The 12,346-nt window shown below is 42.8% G+C and overlaps 1 protein-coding gene across 1 annotated transcript in view; it reads right to left on the bottom strand.

The window, feature by feature from the left end:
* The window catches only part of LOC144153308 (uncharacterized), a 340,475-nt gene that overhangs the window by 131,120 nt on the left and 197,009 nt on the right, over nucleotides 1-12,346 (bottom strand). The window contains exons 77-83 of the mRNA XM_077684958.1: nucleotides 11,922-11,990; nucleotides 8,979-9,098; nucleotides 7,891-8,108; nucleotides 6,070-6,173; nucleotides 3,787-3,895; nucleotides 3,309-3,449; nucleotides 2,339-2,455 (exon numbers count right to left, since the gene is read on the bottom strand). Coding sequence (XP_077541084.1) covers nucleotides 2,339-2,455; nucleotides 3,309-3,449; nucleotides 3,787-3,895; nucleotides 6,070-6,173; nucleotides 7,891-8,108; nucleotides 8,979-9,098; nucleotides 11,922-11,990 — 878 coding nt within the window. The remainder of the gene's footprint in view (nucleotides 1-2,338; nucleotides 2,456-3,308; nucleotides 3,450-3,786; nucleotides 3,896-6,069; nucleotides 6,174-7,890; nucleotides 8,109-8,978; nucleotides 9,099-11,921; nucleotides 11,991-12,346) is intronic.

Raw genomic sequence — 12,346 nt, 5'->3', positions numbered from 1 at the left:
GGGTATACTGCAACCAAAGAATCAATCTGAGAAAGCTTAGCATACAACTATCCTCGTTTTTAGGCGAAGGGGTGCGTGATATTTTGTTTACCATTTTTTTCTATTTGGAAACTTTCCCAAGTCCTGGAGCATGTCGGGTGATAATCCTGGCAGTTGGTTCACAGGAATTATTGCGAATTTAGCATGTCTTTCCCCTACAGGAATTGGTACTGTGCACAAACCGCTGGCACTTAAAGCAGCTCCGTGGGTTAGGTGTGTGCAGTCGGACAGAACAACGGACGCTACCTGCATTTATGTGTTCAGCAAGTGTGGTACGGTCTAATATCAACATTGTGTGTTTAGTTGCTATTTTCTGATCTCGGCGTGTGGTGACGCGCCCAAAAGCTGTAACACCCTAATCCTTTTGGCCTTCCAGAACGTCTGCATCAGTTTTGTTCATCAGATGTAGCTCGGAAACAGCCCCTGCGCAGTTTAGGCCGTGGTGGGGTGTGACCCTACGTTATCATCTGCCATGCGCGCTTTTTTCAGGAGGCGTATGGCTTGTTTCTGAGTGGTTACTTGGACGAGTGCTTCAGCGGTTCTTAGTTTCTCATCGTTAAGTGTCTGTTCAAAGATGCCTTCATGGAATTTCTAAACAAGGAACACAAACTCGGGCGTTGGAATTGTCCTCCGATTCGATAGTGAAGAAACGTGGTAGTTATCAGGTGCAGGGGAGTGATGGTTGGGACCCATGGAAACAACTTCAGTGCGGCCCCTTTTGAGGGTTCGATCATGCTTAGAAGCAAGTTTATTATTTACAATATGATATGCAATACAAGCATGAAATTGGGGTACTTTCTCCACTGACTTTACCCTGATGGTCAGCGTCGTCCCGCAGCTTCCAGCCAGGTAGCCCGAAAAAGCCCGTCATCCTGAGCTTGATCAAGACTACGACGGCCACTGGTCACGGTTTCTTCCTCCAATTATTGGCTCGCTATGATTGGTTAGAGCCTATGTTTGGCGGCTCGGGGTCCGCGGTTCCGCCAATACCGTCACATTGAACACACAAGGTGCCTTGTGCGGGTTTATAGTTACACGAACGTTGTTACTCTCGGTTGTGTATTTATCGCGTGCCTCAAATGTACCTGAAGTTTCCTTTGGGGGAAATAATGTTGACTTGTACGCCATGCGAGAATTATCAGTAGTTTCGAATTTTTGTGCCCAATATACTTCGCTTTCAGCTAAATTTTACTTTGATCGGGCTGCTGGATCGAAGCAGAAACAGACAAATTTCGCGCTAGGTTTCTCAAGAATACTATCTTTAAAATAAGACTACCTGAGTGAGTTTTCATAAATATTTGATAGCAGCATGACACACAACTGTTTTCTACTTTAAAGGCTTGATGAACGCTAAAATGGCCTGCCACACAGCGGGAGGTGACGTCATGGTATGATAACGGAGGTCATCTGTGTCAGTATTGTGGGTCAAAGGATAGGAGATAAGGAAAAGCCGAATTCACGTTACGATTTCACATTTTCTATTCTATGGTAATACCGTTTGCGCATGAGACATTCGTACAAGCTGAAGTTATCAACCAATTATGCCGCATAGTACTATTGCCGTGGTAAAATGGCGATCCCTAACTTATGTAACAGAAAACTGACACTTACCACAAATTAGCTAGCTCAGGTATCATTCATAGACAAACTCACGCAACTGCGGCATTATTCAGGCAGTAAATGAAGCTCTATCATAGCCTAAAGCGACGGTGCTGTACAAAGCTGAATAAAATAAAGTTGCAATTCATCGTTTTTCTTAAAAATTGTCTCACGCCAGCCACCTGCAGTGCATAAAGAACGGTCGGAGACAGACATTTGCAGGTTCAAGGACAATAATGACAAAACAAACCCTTCTCTTGGGTGTAGTAACAAGGCTTCATCAACTAAATGAGCTGAAATCTGACTCTTTCGGACGTTGTTTTCACCCAAGCAATCCGATGAACTCTATTTCTTCAGAGAACATCCGCATTAAAATGGAGACGTGTCAAACAAAAATCCGAAAACACAAATTCAGAGACAGGGCTATAATTTCACACTTGCGTTCATTAGAGTGGGCTGTCGTCGGCTCTCACCCATGGTACTAAATCGTTGCATTGATTTTGCACGGCGATGATGCTCTCAGCGCTGTTCTCACGCTACAGAAGTGTAATAAAGTGACTAATGAGTCATCGCTCTGATCTTTGTCTTTACAATAAAGGGTGATTATATGAAGCCTTTTTAGACTCCTTATTTGTATTTAACGTCGATGTGCGTGTGAAAAGCCGCCAGATAGAGTAAATTACGGAATCTAATTCGTTACCTTGCCGGCGATCGTGATTTCATCCTCAAAAACGAGCATTGTCATATTCTCCTTAAGGTACGCCGCTCCCCCTTCATCTTCTCTCTTGATAGTACCGGGTTTAGACGATGGGCACGTCTGTTAGGACACAGTTAGGACACAGTTAGGACAATTAGGACACAGTAAGCAACAGCCGCTGCCAGACGGCTGCGGTAGCCAGAAACATTGCTGTGTTTATATCTCATTTCCCCAATAATTTCATTAGGCGATTAAAACATGACACGTGTGATCCTTCAAACTTACAAACAAAAATGTGTGATACATCGGTTTTGAGCAATGTTTGGACAATGAGATATATATATGTTTGTGCCCGATGTTTGTGCCCAATTTATATGTAATATTACCCATGAAAAACTTCGCAGGCACTCTCTGGCTATGTGCCTTGAGTCGGAATTGACACAGGGCAGGTTTATTAAGGTAAAGCAAGCAATTTTATTACACCAAACCTGTTAGCCTCTCGTTGGTCGAAAAATTTTGTGTCGTAAAAAAAGAAACCAGGCAGGACGCAGGAGTTCTTGACCAAGACGACGAGCGCATGCGCCAGGCTAATCAGGCGTGCAGCATAGAGCTCAGTATTAGTGGGAAAAAACACAAAACAAGAATCGAAACCGCATGATGGATGACTTGAGCTGTTGCAAATTAAACGTGACGCCGCATGGCCGATTAATAGATTTTGTTTTGGCTGCGACTCTAACATGTTTGGCCCCATTCCCGGAAACCACTCTTGTTGATCGCACAGGAAATGTAACAGTCGCTGCGGGAGGCTCACGGCTGATTCACCAAATTCTTATTGGCTGCAGAGTGTATATATCCAGACACAGCGCTCACACGCCTCCAGCTGAATTTTGAGCAAATTTTAGTAAGTGTCCCGTTCCACCCTCACTCTTTACAACAATGTGGAAACAATTTCGTTTTCATAATTCTTACGTACCTGCTTATAGTTTACCCAATTCGAACGTGCGCAGCTGTCCATAAACCTTGCATGAGGAGACCGCAACTTGTAATTATGAACAGCCATGCTCAGTGATATGCAAGGGATGGGCTTTCCGAGAGGATTTTCCCCAACTTTTTTCTGTTGGGAGAAAAAGGAATGAGTTTAGTGGAAAGCAAACTAATGAATAATATTTCCTTGCGCGAAAGCGTCTCCAACCTAATCACTTGGAAGAAAACCTCATTTTCCAACAGTGCTGTGCTTTGACTTCGAGCGAATAAGCTGCCGACAGATAATCGTAGTACCAGTTTTTTCTTAAATGGCTTTCTAAATAAACAATTTCAGTAGAATATATTGATTACCAATATTAATATTGGGAATAAAACCTTTCTGGAAGCCTTTAGTGAACAATGAAGCATTAAGGGTGCCTAAGCTACTATGGCTAGTTTTTATTTTAGTAACTGTTTTTAGTACTCACCATAATCAGACGATGCAGTTTTGTAATTGGAATGTTAGATGGTCTAGAAACTTTGCAGGCCGGATTCTCAGCCATAGGAAGGTTGATGAAAATTAGAATGTCAGATGAGCTGGAACGGAAAGACAACATTTATTTCGACTATTCCTACCATTTCCAACAAACAGTAGCACATATAATTTTACTTGTACATTTGAACAGATTTATACGCTAGTACGAAGATCGCACATCCAGTCCAGGTACTACTTCAAGGTAGATAAAAACCACTCACTAATGTACGGAGTAAAAAAATATGACGATAGGTCATGCAACAATATCAGACTATATCACACGTTATGAAGAGTCCGACTATATTGCACGTTACGGAGAATAACAAACAATGACAACAGCTTCGCTAATTCGTAGCTTTGGAGCACACCAAACCTTTTCTTATGGCCGGTAAGTTGAATCAATGAAGTTGAATCAATATTCATCACTAGCGCTATGTTCATGAGGTGTCCAAAATTCCCGTATAAACTTCCCAGCGTATAACGAGAAAGCAGTGGTTAAATCTGCGAAGAGAGGGCTAATAAAAAAATCAGTCATGGCCGACAAAATGGCCTACTGATGGCACTCAGAACGGCCGATGGTGCAAAGAACAAACAAGAGGTCAGAGTATGATCCGTTCAATTTCGAAGCAAAGTTTCTCCAAGCGGGGTAAGGTAATGGAGCCAAAAAATTTGCCGTACTTTTGGCCTGAGTGAGAACCGTACTCGGACTCAGAAAGGAGAAAGCAGCATACATCCCAAATGGAACAACCTGTTGATAGCTCTTACTAAAAGTGCACGCAGTGAAGCCGTTGCGGCCTTCGGCTTAAGTTAAAAAACGTGTGTTGTACGCATACCAAGGCATAAATGGTAGTTACAAAAATAGACAGAAGTGACAGAACGTGGCCACATACCGAGATGTGAATGCTAATTACAAACAAAAATAGGCATCACATGATTAGCAAAGTGCGCTCCAGATAACAACGTATAGTCCGAACAAGGCCAATTGGTTAAGGCTCTCTGACATTACAACGGAGTGAAGAAAAAGACAAACAAGAAAAGAAGGTCGACACAATCTCTTCACTGTGCACGAGCCATTCTCCCCAATTGAAAAGATACAAGACAATGGCGTCCTGAGATTACCCATTCCGCACTCGCACAGAAAAAGGCAAAGAATAAAAGAACGTCGACACAATCTCTTCACTGTGCACGAGCCGTTCTCGCCAATTGAAAAGATACAAGACGACAATGGCGTCCTGAGATTACCCATTCCGCACTCGCACACTAACGGTATCGGCCGCACTATACGGCCTGGGAACTACATAATCACCTAAGTCTTCACTGACACCAGTGCTGTGAGTAATGCGGTATGATGAATTCATTGGCTGTCCTTGTGGGGTTGTGCACCAAGGAGGCAGACCGTTATGCTGCTTTTTATCGCATTAGAAATGAAAATCACGTTAGGTCTTCTACTCTATTTGAGCTTATCAGGTTAGCGAGCAGTACCACCAAATCTAAGCACTCATGATAAAACTGCGCCTGAAGGTGTCGGCGATTGTTCGAAATACTCGCAGCGATTCTGAAAGAACTAGGCTAAAAAAATTGCAGCCTATTGCTTTTTCAACTACAAATACAGCCGAACGACGATTTTCGCCTGGTAGCCGTCCAAAGTAAAATGCTCCCCCCTCGCTCCTGCCCACTCGCAGCTTCCAGGGTTTATGCAATCCTGATTGCATCAGTTCTTTCACGCGCTCGTCCGGGAAAGCCCGCAACTTGCGTTTTAACGGTTTTTTTAGTGTAAAAACTTGACGCGAGATCTCATGTAAAATAACGTTGCTTGAGTAATGCTTTCGCATTGAAAATTAAACAAAGCAAGTTTTACGATGTCTTTACGTATCGATTGCCCGTATGGGTTATGACGGGAGGTGCACAGATATGTGCAAAAGAGGAGGAGTTTGCATGTTTTGCTTCAGTAATTGCGTCTGGAGTGGGTGCTTTCTGTGAAATTTGGTAACTGCTTGTGCAGCCTTTGGTGATTTAATAGCAAATTTAATTCAAGCGAGGGGAGTAGCCCGGACATGCTAAGCACACTCGGCAAACTCAACAAGCTCCCTATTGAGTTTATTTCCGCAGTGACCGAATTTCTAGAAAGGCTCCGGCTCATTTAAAAATATAGTATTTGTTCGCACGCACGTGGCAGCATCTACCTGCATACAGCGCCATATTATGTGGAAGTAGTAAGAGAAATAAATTTACATACTTTGACAGGTTATCGATGAGGCGTTCGTTTATAGCCTGCAGCTGCACTCCCAAAATAAGCTCGAATTTTCTTTTGCTACCGCTCTGAAAATGACTCCATATACGCTGAAAAAACAAATATTGCAGGTAAGACACACAAATGGCATATCCCTCACAGAGTTACGCAGTGCGTTTAATAGTTTGAAGTCACCCCTAATTACGTACAAAGTAAACATCGTAGTCGCCAAAGGTGCTTCATCACACGCAATGTGCTTCAAGTTACGCAACGAATATGCACACATTAAAAGTTTTACATTGTAACTGAAACAGAGGTAGAACATCCACAGGAGAAGTAACACGACATCTCAAACGCAGAATAATTTTTTGCTCTTGTACCAGATTCGAGTTGTGTATTTACTAGTCGGGATATAAATATCATAAACCAAAACGGCCACAGAAAATACAAGAAGCATTGTAGCATATAACGTTTCCGTGTAACGTACTATAACTTCTAAAATATGCACCTTTGTCGCAACGCAACTCCTCCAATGCAGCCACAAATACCAAAAGTATGCACATGTTCGTGAACTACAGAGATTAGAACTAATTAAGAATAATTTTAACAAAATGTATTTAGCTGCCTCAGAAGGCTCCACTAAAGCAATACTTTGCAAAAATATATTGCGCTTTTCAGTGGATCCCAGGCCCTGAGGCGGGTTCGTAAGCGTTGATGCGCGAATACTTTTCTCCTTCAAGTCTAAGCGAAAGCACAGGAAGCGTAGCTGAATACTTCTGACGCTTTTTAATGGGTTTCAGAAGATGTAGAGGAACTGGGCTCAGTTTGTAGCTAGCATCAGTCACTCTCAGTCACAATTCGCGTCTATACTTTTAATTGGTTCCCTTCCTTATGTCAAACCAGTACCGTTTGCAGGACTCCGGTGAGAGCTAGTTGGTTTCTGTTCATGAAAAGAACCCAACAGCGCGAACGTAACAGGACCGAAGAATAGAAACACTTAAACAGCACCCTTTTGTGTTCTACGCGTTTGTATTCCTCGTTCCTGTTTCGTTCGCGCTGTTGGGTTTTTTCAAGTACTTTTTTGCAATACCATTAAAAAAGTGGCGCTGCTGGTTATGCTGATGCCGACGGCCATTCAAAAATGTATCTATTAAGAAAATGCAATAACTGAAATGCTACTGGGATTACTGACAATGTTAGTAGGTAGTCTGATATTTTCGGCTCCTACTTTCAAGTCTTGACAGCCCTGACCCCTCCCCAAGGTTTTAAAAGAGGTCCTGAAGACAACACAAAACCGCACTCAAGTGAAATAACTGCTCTGATAACTCGGCTTCCGTTTAGTCGCAAAACGCGTTAGAAATCAAATACAGTTGGAAGGTCACTGCAATCGCGGAGTCGTGTATTTTGCTGGTGTGTTTGCATTGCGGCCGTCAATGGCGCAATCGATACATTGTGACGTCATAAAGTCTTCGCCAGAGTGCGGCTGGCTAGTCGGCACTGCTTTTATTTATCGATCTATCCATATATATATAAGCTTGAAGATTCAAATAATTATACTTATTACGGGAACAAAGCACTCATTACAATGAACCAAACTTATACTTTGTACTGGCCCATTTAGGCCCAGATCATTCAAGCTCGTCATAAGCTATCCCTCGCTCATGGCACACGCAAGATTGATGGTTTGGTTACAATCGAGAAGGTTGCATAAATTGTGGTGCAGTAGCATCATTTTTCTTATCTTATTTGCTCGCTATTCTTTCTACGTGACAATTTTCAACAAACAAAACCGATGTCATTCCGGAGGCACAAAACGAGGGCACCCACCTTCGCCAAAGCAGCGAAGTTTTCCATGTCCATTACAAGAGTTGAAATCATAGCAAGACCATCGAGACCACGTCTTTCAACAAAGCTGCTCGTGGTTTGCAGAAAATGATCCACGTTTTCATGGTTTCCCGCATCCAGGGTGTTCACTACTACGCTGTCTACAGCCGCGATAGCGGCTGCTGAGCCACGAAGCCGCATAAAGGACTGGAAGTCGCCTCCTGCACGAAATGGCATCACAGCATTCAAACTTGGATAGGAGCTGAGCGCTTTAATTCAATCACTCCACTAAGATAGAAGCGCGGTGCAAAACTTTTTTTCTTCAGTACGTGTTTAGGTCTCCAGCTTGTAAAAATCAAACGTCACAAACGTCCACCCAAGCTCACTTCTCTTAGTTGGGGATAAAAGCTCACTAATATCTTTATTGCTTTAAAATGATATGCTATGGTACCACTGGGTTCGGTATGACTGCACATGAATATGCGGTGTTTTATTTTATTTCAGAAAAATAATGTGGACCTAAACGCCGAGCGCGATTCTGCTGTTACTCTACGGCGCGTTGAGAATAACAAATTTGCACCGTGTGAATATGATTTTAAGAAGAAAACACTGCAAACGCCGAGAACAGCATGGTGATGTAACAGTAAAAATGGCCACAGTTTATCAGTAATACCGCATCCGTAACACCCTTTTGTAGCATATTCATAAGCATAAGTTTTGGCTAACCGTGTAACAAACTAACCGAAGGACATGCTCTGCACACATACCAACCTATCGTACATCTCAAAAGCTAAAATGCCATATCATTGCCGCACTGTTCAAACTAAGCATGGGAGCACTGTATCCATTGCACATATTCGATTTAAAACATTTAAAAAAGCACAGATTTTTTTTTCTCAAAGTGCTGAATCCAGAATAATTTTTCAAGTCGCGTACTGCTGACTCATTCTAACCTTCAGCGTGGTGAGCACCGCATCTACGTAACATTGCAAGTAATACCAACAGCACTATAAGTGCACCTGACTAATCAATGCTTACATGACTGCTGTGTAGTATTGAACTTTTGGTAATGGTTGCAAAGCGATACTTGCCTTCATGAAGTTGCCTCCTGCGCAGGTCATAAGCTACACTCAGGTACACCAGGTGTGTACAGAGATTCTCAGGAAACTTTGCCGGTATGTGTCTCCCCCTGAACACGCACACGAAGGGCCCTAGTAGAGAAACAAGAGTAAACGAAGTCCCGCCTCTGCGTACAGTCTACTAGAACATCTCGCCAGCTTGCATTTATTGTACTAACAACGTAAAGGTAGAAAACCCATTCATAATCTTACGTAGCCGACGTGCAGTCAATGTACAGGCTTCATTCATGGTAGGGATTCCATTAACACATGGTTAAAATAACATCGATATCAATAGGGCAGCCTGTACGGATCCTAGCAGGTTTGTCGTTTTGCCTCCTGTGTTGGCCCAAGCAGTTCAACCCAATGCATAACTGTTAAGCTGGTATTTTGAAAGACTGCAGTTGCCTCTCTGGCAGCTTGGCGTTAGGTTTTAGAGTGGAATAGCAGGTAACGCTATACTGAGAAGTAGAGTAAAGGCCAAAACTGATGTCACAGGCTGTGATAAGGACGGTTCATGGGTACATGGGCGAGTCGTCTAGACATGAAGCACACTTCGGCGCACGTGCTCCGGATGGCGACATACAATTCCCCACCACCTAAACGCTACGGTGTTAGGACGAAGTCTTGGCAACGATGGAGCGCAGTGCTGTCTTCTGACGCGGATTCTGTGCGCTGTTTGATAATAATCAGTGCGCCACGGTGTGCCACTTCCCTCCAATGCCCGAAAACAGTCATATGTTATGCCTGGCAAGTATGCTTACGTGGATTGCACGATATTAGGTGACATCACAAACTAGAGAAGTGAAATGGACGAGGTGGAAGAGATGACGAAGGGACGCCTTGCAGAAAGTTTATTTATTTATTTATTTATTTATTTATTTATTTATTTATTTATTTATTTATTTATTTATTTATTTATTTATTTATTTATTTATTTATTTATTTATTTATTTATTTATTTATTTATTTATTTATTTATTTATTTATTTATTTATTTATTTATTTATTTATTTACTGTCAATCCGATTTAGGATTTTTGCAGGAAATACACAAAATACACACGTGGGTTTCGTTCATACGTAAAAACAAGGGTATAAACATGCGAGTCAGGTTTTCTACATGAAAATCAGAGGCTACATATCAAATATGAAATTTGAAATCGCAGGCGTCTAGCGTAACCAAATTCTGGGAAACAAAGCCACAAAACATAAGCAAATTTATTGCAGCATGAAAAACAGACATTTTGGAGGTTACATTTTACAGCAGTTCTTCAAGAACAAACCAAACTTGTTCAGCAGAACATTCTTATCACAATAACTACTCAGTAATAGTGAACATCATAAGTGAGCTAGACAGAGAGAAGGCAACTTGTTTCATGAAAGTAATTCTCAACTAGTGTTAAGAATTGTTCCTTGGATGCGCTACCAGTAATCGATCAATGCATACCGTTCCACTCTCCTATGGCTAGTGGGAAGGAGGCGGATTTAAGGCAATCGTTGCGATAATTATATTCTTTTAAAGTTAGTCTGATTATGCCACGTGGTGATGAGATACTTTGGTGATGAGATACTTTAAAATATGAAGGTTTCGATGCAAACCAGCCTGTTAACATAACCTCAACGAGAAGCGTTTGCCCATTTCGCTTCGCCGCTCCTTGCCATTACCCTCCGCTCGATTAACCGTAGCCGCTTTTCTTATAATTAGCATCGATAGTTTTTACCGCGGCACTATGGGAACGACGCACTGACTGCAATGATTTGGAAATCTAAAACTTTCCACAGGCATACGCGCGAAATGGTAAGGACGATTCCATTAGAGGATATTAGAGACGCAGCAAAGAGACAAATGCATGAGTTTCAGCTTTCCGTTACTCCTTAAAGATCGGCGGGGGCGAACATATAGTCCTCATATGTGCACACGGCACACACACTGCCACAGTTGAGATGAACAGTTGCCCGCGAATATTAACAGTCGTATTTAAGTCTCTCTTTTAGCCCTTTTTGCCTAAGAGTGTACGTACTGCGAAAGCAGAGCAGCCTGGTTTACTGGTGACTGTTGGGCCGCTAAATGAGGCGAGTATATGCTGCTCTCTAAGCAGAAAACCCCGGGGCACAGCGTTGCCCAATACGCCTAGGTGACGATCAGCTATCGCCCTTGATTGGCTTTACGCTACCTAGCCCTAACATTCACCCTGGGTATGTGGACACTAACGTAAACCCCATCCGTCAAGATCCAGATCCCTATTGAAGTCTTTAGACCTCAAAGCGTCACATTAGGCCGATAGCTCCAGGCAACAGCCTTCGCCAAACCTTCTCCGGTATGTCATATCGACCCTTATCTTAATGTTAAGTAGCCCGCCCGTTCATCCTAACTACATGCCGTGCACAATCACTGCAAAATGTCTTGCTTTGAGTCGTTATAACGTCTTTAAATTTCAAAGCACAAGTTACGCCGGTTCTCAAGAGATATGTGGAGAGCGCTGGCTGATAAAGCACGTCGCTAGTCCATTGTGGTACACTTCGCAGTGGACACAAGGTTTAGGTACATTTTGGCTACTGTGGTCCGCAGCCGCCATACGATGGTGTTTTTTTTTTTTTTGCTCAGTGGACCATTATTGCTTTTGAAATATAAAATTTTCCTATCATTACTACCATCCGCAAGACGACGCGTCTGTCGCAAAAGGCTCTGCCGTAACTGCCCTGTGAAAGCGAACACAACATTTCCGTTAGCTATTCACTATGCAAGATCTTTTTTTCCAATTCTAAAAGCCTTGACGTGCACTAACAACGCATGTCTCCGCCATCAGATGCACCAAATCAAATCCTAGCAAATGAATGTATACTGCGGGAAGACGCAGCCAATGATTTTATCCTATCAAGTAAGAAGAAAATTTTGGAGGCTGCAGTCACTCACTTCGTGGTCCGCCTTCAATTCCCTCGCCTCCGATACGCCCTTCTGAATCCCTGTTCTCTTCCAGGTCATCTGAAAGAAACGCAAGAAATGCACGGTGAGAGTTTAAGTGAGCCCTGCAGCAGGCTTTGAGCAGTGGAAATAGACTTGCGCGCCATTAGACTATGCTGCCAGGAATACTTGAGCCAAATGTTACACGTTCACGTGAACTGGTCAGCTCTCCGATCGCTGTGAAAGATGAGGCAATCTTACCGCGCTCTCTTCGGTTTGTGTCATTATGCACCGCTTTATTACGTCATTACAGCGTTGGCTATGCTATTGGCTGTTGCTGGTCAATGTCTCGGTTTATTGCTTGCATTTCTGGCGACGATCTAACATCGTCGCGTTGTGCACCAACATTTTTCATGCCTGAACCTGTACGTACACTA

This window comes from Haemaphysalis longicornis, unplaced genomic scaffold (assembly GCF_048455015.1).
Source record: "Haemaphysalis longicornis isolate Haplotype H1 unplaced genomic scaffold, Haemaphysalis longicornis Haplotype H1 scaffold_9, whole genome shotgun sequence".
Lineage (NCBI taxonomy): Eukaryota > Metazoa > Arthropoda > Arachnida > Ixodida > Ixodidae > Haemaphysalis > Haemaphysalis longicornis.
Note: the sequence above shows the minus strand (reverse complement) of the source record. Positions and strands in the feature narration are given on the sequence as shown.